Below are 7,980 nucleotides of genomic sequence, written 5' to 3' on the forward strand. Positions count from 1 at the left end.
TTAGATATGAAAATACATGAGAATTAATACCCTTTGCTAAAAAGTTGATGAGAAATAGAAAAAGTTGTCATAAGATTCATCAAATCATTGTCTTAGTCATTATTATTAATATTATAACGAAAGATTTACATACATTGTATTTACCTATCTGACGCCAATACATCAATTTCTACGTAAATGCTTTCTTACCTATGCATGAAAAGGTTTATTTTACTTTCTAACACTTAAAATAGTGTTATTTTTTATGTGATATGAAAGATTTGGGTGGTGTAAATAAAAAAAAAGTGAAGTTTAGGAGTTACATATGTACATATATGAATTGAGTGGTATCTAAGTAAATTGCCCTATAAAATACTGTGGAATTAGTTGAAGTTCCTTTGACATTTAGGGTCTGTTTGGGGTGACTGCAGCTTTTTAAAAATATGATTGTAAGATTGTGGTGAAGAAAACAACTTCCTTGAAAGCTATGATGAGAATTATCATTATACATTTTTTCCAAATATCAGAGAGCAACTTTCTTACAATCAATACAGTTTAACATGTAGGGTTGAGAAAACAACTTCTTATCACAGAAATTTCTAGAAAATAATAATAAAACAATTCTACAAATAGAATTGTGGTGACAATCTGATATACAAAGCAACAAAAAATTATCCCAAATAGACCCTAAAAGAACTCATATTGTGAAAAACGTTGGCTCAAGATATCTTGGTCTTATTTTTTATAAGGACAAGCCTTTAAAGCCGTTGGATTTACTTTCATGTGAGTATAATACAATTTTCGATTCATTTCCCCTATATTGCACGCATCTCAAAACAAATCTAACGGCTGTCACAACCAAAATTTGGTCATGATAACCTATTTTTCCTTTGTGGTGTCAGTTTCAGAAAACCAAGAGAGAGAGAGAGAGAGAAATCTTTACCTGAAATTCAAGAGAGAGAGAGAGAGAGAAATCTTTACCTGAAATGTTTTATTTAAGCACCCAATATGATCTTCATTCAGATATTTCCTTGATAGAAGAACCCTAAACAGATTAACCATCTCTGCGCTCAAGTTTTGTGCACATAGATTGTTGATTATTCCAGTGATACAAGAAATATCAAATACAGATCTCATCCATTCAGGCGCTTGGTCCAGCTTGAGCAAAGCCGTTGCTATATGTGAAGCAGGCTTGTGCTGATTTTTGAAGTATTTTGAAGCCATACTGGAAGCCATTAAGGTCATTGTGAACTCCTCCATTATCATCCTAAGCCATTTACAGTTTCTGAGGCTCCCCCAACTTAGAATTATGGATAAACAGACACTGCAGTTTGTGGCCACGACTTTCTCTTCATAGAAAACTAGGCTTTCCATAATGGATATCATTGATTGAAGATATCTCATCGGGCATCTTAGTTCTTCATGGTTTTTTTCTCTCTGATCAGATATTCTGCTAATAATGTCTACCAGGCACTGTGATGAGAGAGATTTGACCAGAGAAGACCCGAAGTGCATCAGCCGGCATAAATCATGACATTTTATAGAGAGTAACAATGGTGGATGAGAATTATTGCAAGATTGAAGCAAGTTTTGCCAATCCAGACAGTTTTGTGAAGTAGCATAGAAGCTGAAGAGAAGGTTATTAGCTGGGGTCTGCTAAAGAAAAAGAAGATTTACATACATATTCGTCTCAAACTTCAATTTTTACATTTATGTCGCTTTACCTAAGCATGAAAAGGTGTATTTTACCTTTTAAATGTTAAAATGTTGATGTTTTTTATGTGATATGAAAGATTAAGATGGTATAAATGTGAATATTAAAAGAGGCGTTTACATCATACCACACAATTCCGATGTATCAAAATAACTAGCACCTAAGCTTTACCTTTGACATTTTTCCCAACCAAATCTTCCCTATCACATCAAAAATACACGAGATGAATGTAAAAATTGAAATTTAGGTGTTAGATATGTAAATACATAAAAGAAATACAGTAATAGAATGAAAAGTAAGCATTGCCCTGTCTCCATTTCTTCGTCATGATTTTCTAGAGCTGGACCTTTTGCAATGGATGTTTGGACTATATTCTTGACAGCGGAAGCCAAAGCACCATTCAGCAGTATGGCCTTTGAAGTTTCTTCAAGCACCTGGTACCTTGAATGGTGAAGGATGAGACAAAAAATGCTAATTACCAGGAGCTCTTCTTGACCCCAGAGATGAGAGGCAAGCTTAGGGTTAACGAATTCCAGCAACTGCATGGATTAATTAACATGATAATATTTTCCATGCAGAAAATAAAGTTTAATATGAGAATTTTAAAATGAGGATGGTATTATTCACATTAGAGGTTAATGATGGTTCTCTATGAACTTTGAGTCTCATTTTCCTTTATTTTGCTCATTAGTGTTACTAAATGATCTTCATAGCAACCCGTATATAAAAAAGGTCTTAAGGGATTTTTTTTTTATTGGGAATTTTACACACGCGGCACAGACTTCTTATGTATTTACATATCTCACAACTACACTTCCTTATTCACATACATAGGTTTTTGATATTTTAAACCTACGCATGAAAAGGTGTATTTGGTTTTTAAAAAATGATAATAATGCTATTTTTGATATTATCTTAAAGATTTGAGCTCTATGTGTAAATATGAAAGTTTAGATGTTACATATATAAATACATAAAAATTCTATGTTATATATGTAAATGCCCCTTTTTATTTTCTTATTTTTTATTTCAAATCCAGCCCGAAAGTTCACAGAAACCACCATGTTGATGCTCAAGGTCTTTCAATGATTCGCACCAACCTAACCGTTGAGATTCTGCCAAAGAATCTAGATTGAAAATTCTCATACTTAATTCACAATTCAATGAACTTAAAATTTACAGAGTATGCGCTTAGACCCGGTATATACTATTCTCAACAACAGAGAGCAAAATATACATGAAAACAAAATACTGGCAATCACAACGTCATTAATTGCTGCAACTTGGGCATACTTTCAAGTTGTTGCCCTTTTTATGATTTAGGTGAAAATTTTTGCTTGCTTGAGTGTGATTTGTGTAAGAGAATTACAAGAAAGCACTACTTATGCGAGTGTTATGTGAAACAATGCAGAAATAAAGAAATTCACACAACAATAATCAAATACAAAAGATTTATGTGGTTCTACATTAAGTTAATTCTCCTACGTCCAAGGCGAGGGAGTTTCCTCTAGCAGGGTATAGGGAGAAAGAGAAAACGGCCTGAAGTTACAACTCAACACTTGCTCTCTCCTCTCACTAGCCCTAAGGTCCTTTATATAAAGAAGGGCTAAGACATACAAGTCAATAAAGGAAATAGATCAATTTATCGCGAATTAAAATAATAACCTAAAACAATAGGAAGGATGACTAGGGTTCGCCTTACAAACAATATACATAGCACCCTATTCCTATGTATTTACATAAAGTTTATTTTTTTACATTTTCACCAACCAAATCAGTCATATCACATGAAAAATACCACTATTTTAACTTTTTCGAGTGAAATTCACTATAATCATGTTTCTGAGTCACCTACATTCTAAATAAGAGATTAAAAATTGCTTAGTGTCCAAAAATGCAGTGAAATGCATCGATTTTACCCTTTATCATAAAGAGAAATTAAGTTGAAGAGGATGAACACACTCTAAGACTAAAGGGAGAGAAATTTCGGTACCTTCATTGTAATCGCGAGCCACTCTCCCTCATGAGAGAGCACGTCATGGTTTGCAGCGCAAAGAACATGAAAAACCAGCAGGGAGCACATTGAGAAGAGTTGGAGAGAACAGTATGGCAAATAGTAGATGCCACATATTGCACCAGCAAAGCTGTGCCTGCAGAACTGGTTAGAAGCATCAGAAAAATTCTTCAGTATTCCCTCCATTGTATTCGTTACACATTTCAGGTCATCTTCACCACCTTCGTCTTGCAGCTCTCTCAGAAGTGACACCAGCAATGGCGCTACATAATTATCTCCAGAAACCACCAATTCTGATATCAGTTCCATTTTCATAGTTTGGGTTCCATATGAGTAGACAATCAGGAGTGATTCATTTTCCTTAGAGAGCCTACAAAACTTCAAAATCTGGTTAGATAAGTAATTCATGATTCCTTCTTGCTGGAAAAGCCATTTTAATGCTATTGGATGTATGTCAAATGAGAATAATTCCAGATCATCTTCGACTATTATATTAAGCAGTGTGTTCTCGGCTTCTGGACTGTATGACATCTTCTCGTCCCTTGGGGAACCTCGGATGAGTCCATAGAGATGCACTACTCGAGCCAACATTAAAGAATCACCACTCCCACAAACAAAATCGTTGCCATTAACAAGAATAAATTGCTCCAATGAAGCCAAAACCTGAGTGTCTTCAGCAAACCTAAATGGAAGAAACATGGTGACTATAAATCAGGTAATTACGCTAAATCCAATGTGCAACATTGTAAGGCGTTGAAAATAAATTAGGGCATTTATATACATGCAACCCAATTCTTTCATATTACATAAAAAAACCACACTAATTGCACTTTTTAATGGTCAAATTCACCTTTTTCATACAAAGGTATGCATATATGTAAAAATTTAAGTTTTTGTTTTAGATATGTAAATACATAGGAATTGAGTGAATGTGATATGTAAATACATAGGAATTGAGTGAATGTATGTAAAACTTCCAAATAAATTACCTTTCACCTGAGATTGAGCTAACATATAAAATCAAAAGTGTGGCACGCTGACACAAAGCTAGTTGAGGATCAATATTGCTTTTCTGTCCCAACAAAAAGATCAAATCAAGAGGATCTGCTGGGAGGTATAAAAGAGCATCTTGCACGGGTTGCCCAAAATTTGGACCGAATACTCGTTCAAGTAGCGAAGCAATGATCAAATATACGCTCGATCTCATCCGATCAGTAGGAAATAGACCCAAATAAGTAAAGCATAAAGTGAGCCAATAAGAAGATATTAGCTTGTTTGCTAAACTCTGGGTCTGGGCCTCAGAACCACTGAGCAATATGAAATGAAATGTCTGAAGGACTTCCTGTACCACATCCTCCTCAACTTCTTCATTAATAACTCTTTCCAGCCAAGGAAAAAGATAATTTTGGCATGTTACCGTTATGCTTTCTTCCAGTTCTCTATCAGAGTTTCCATTGCCATCTTCCCTTAGACTGTATAAATGGGCTTCTTTCAGAAGAGAAAGTGAATGGATTATAAGTTCAGCGGGATTTCCTTGAGGGAAAGAAAGAGAACATAAAACTGCACAACTTGATGCTTCTTTGATCAGAGCTCCAATCTTTTGGATTCCATGGGAAGATGGTGACTTGAGAATTTCCACAAATGCCGAACATGCCAAGATGAAGGTCTCAGGAGTCTCTCCATTAATGGACCTCCTTAGTATACATGTCAAAATCGAAGCTAATTCTGAAACTTGTGATATGGATATTATACCAGGGGAATTTGAGATGCAGTTCCCAACAAGCTTTAATGCATGAGGTTGAACAGGATGCAGAGGTATCTGTGATGTATAATGCAAAGCAGAAAGCAATGAAGAGAATCCAACTACAAGTTTTTGTTTCATGAGTTCTTCTGCAGCAGCAAAGAGAGCTAGACACTGTAGGGAGGCAATAACCACAGGATCCTTATTCCCTACATAAATCAAATAGAATATGATAAGAAAGCACATATTAGATACTTTAATCATACCTTTCATGCAGGTATTGTTACCTGACAGTCTGAGTATTTCAAATATATAATCAGGAATATTTTCCTCCACAAGAACTCGTAGTTCTGTAATTGAACAGTTTTCTGGTGATATAATGTGAATAATCAAGTTCAATGTGTTGATTTGTATATCTTCATCTGAAGAAAGCAAACAGCCTTTGATTGCATCGGCAAACAAGGAAATGAGAGGACTTTGTTGCATGATTCCCTCTCCATTTCCCCTTGCTTCATTGAGATCAATGCCAAGGATATTATTTACAAATAAGTTCTGAAAAAGACCCTTCCCAGCCAATACCAGGAGTAATGCTGTGAAAATTTACAGTCATGTTGCTTAGTTCAGTAAAAAAGAAAGGAGAATACAAAACCAAGCTGCATCTTCATCCTTCTAACATTTTCACAACATATGCAGGGAAAATTTTACTTTTTTACGAGTTAAACAAAAGTGAGTCTTGCAAAGTAAAGCAGCAAAAACCATTTCTTCCCTTTCAATATTTATTTTCTAAAAGTAATGCAAAGCACATTCATCGGCCTACCCATGCACACTGTTCGAGGTCAGCATTTGGCCGATTTGGATGAATCTGTTTTCAAATTACTCAAACCAATTGCAACCTAAATTTGAAATCTGAAAAACTGAGCCAATCAATATTTTGATAAAACCAAACCAACATAACTGAAATTTTATTCAGTTTAAATGGCCCGCTATTTAATAGTTGAAGTTCCGTTACGAAAAACATCAACAATTATATGTCTTACAAGTATAATGTCGATTTAATTTCATAAATCCTCCATTTAATTTCAAATTTTCAGTTTTTCTGATTGTTCAGTTAAATCTATAATAAACATGAAAAGCAAATATTGAGGTTTTAAAACCCAAAAACTAAAATGCATTTTTTAAATCGAACAAAACTGACACGCCTCCAACAAATTTTCATCATCCGACATGGATCTCGAGGCAAGTTTTAAGCAAGGAATATTCAAACTTCAACTAGAAGTCATACAAAACTCTTATTTCAGCAAGTTTATAGTCAAATTGACCGTCTCAACGAGACAGGCCCAACGACACCAAATTGGTCTGATCCAAGTCAAATCAATCCCAAAAAAAATTGTTAAACCACATTTGAAACCTTTTCATGCATAGTTGCAAGATTAAATGAATTCTGAACGTAGCAAGCACAGTTTATCGAATCTATCGACAAGATGAATCCAACGAGTCCAAGATTGCTCAATTCCGACACATTAAGGACTTAAATGACCATCGAATATCGTACGATCAAGGGGATCTCTTTGGGCAGTTCGATTAAGAGTAATTTGAATTCCTTTCATTTTTGCAACATGGACTCTATAAATAAGATTCTACCCTCCTCATGAGAAGAGAACTGAGAGCTTGAAATCTGAAGAAGCCTGAAACACTGAGAAGAAACTGAAGTCGAGCATCACTTCTACACCAACGATCCGACAAATGCCTCCTTCTCTGACAGTCGTCAACCGCCACCAGCCACCAACAACCACCCCTCGTCGACCGCCTTCGATTACCATTACTCATCACCCATTCTTTGTGACAAAGCACCGTAAGAAGTAAACTACGAAGAACACATCATTTTGAACGTCATACAGACCCCGAAGACGGTACATTGAAGCCCCGACTATTGCTCCTCCTTACAATCGCTCCCTACCGCAATGTCATAAGTACTTTCATGCGGCAACTTTGTAACTTGAGAAGCTTTGTAACCCTTTCTCTCATGTGAGACAAGGGATCATACCTATAATCACCAGATTATAGTGAATTTCTTGAATTGGGCAAGGCCCAGTGATTTTTGCCCTTTCCGAGTTTTCCACATAAAAATCTTCTAGTGTTTTTGTCCATCATTGCTATTACATGAGTGTGTGTTGGGTTCTAGAGCAATGCTAAGAAATTAATTAATCACTTTTACCACCGCGAATTCTCTTACACGCATCACAAACCAAACCAACCGAACTTGTCCAGTTTAGTTAGGTTCTATCTTTTAGTTTTGACCAAATAATGCACAACCCTACATACTGTTAAACGATCTGATTCCAAACCTAGGCTCAATCTTCTTATGAATGTTAATTTTTATGCTTATGTTAATGTCCCAAAAACTTTACTTGCCATTGTTGATATTTTTAAATAAGTTGTTGGCATAATAAATAATACCATATTTAATATACAAAACATATGAAATTTTAAATGCGGAACTACTAGAGCTCTAAAGCACACCATCGTCTCCCT

The 7,980-nt window shown here is 35.3% G+C and overlaps 1 protein-coding gene across 1 annotated transcript; it reads right to left on the minus strand.

Annotated features, from left to right (window-relative positions):
* Nucleotides 1-566: 566 nt before the first annotated feature.
* On the minus strand, nt 567-7,275 carry LOC110018411 (protein PRD1). The gene is made up of 7 exons (XM_020715720.1): nt 7,110-7,275; nt 5,736-6,038; nt 4,697-5,657; nt 3,687-4,389; nt 1,960-2,232; nt 961-1,632; nt 567-578 (listed from the first exon to the last, which is right to left on the minus strand). The coding sequence occupies exons 1-7, from the start codon at nt 7,273-7,275 to the stop codon at nt 567-569; spliced, it is 3,090 nt and encodes a 1,029-aa protein (XP_020571379.1).
* Between the last annotated feature and the right edge of the window lie 705 nt (nt 7,276-7,980).

This window comes from Phalaenopsis equestris, unplaced genomic scaffold, assembly GCF_001263595.1.
Source record: "Phalaenopsis equestris unplaced genomic scaffold, ASM126359v1 Scaffold000022, whole genome shotgun sequence".
Lineage (NCBI taxonomy): Eukaryota > Viridiplantae > Streptophyta > Magnoliopsida > Asparagales > Orchidaceae > Phalaenopsis > Phalaenopsis equestris.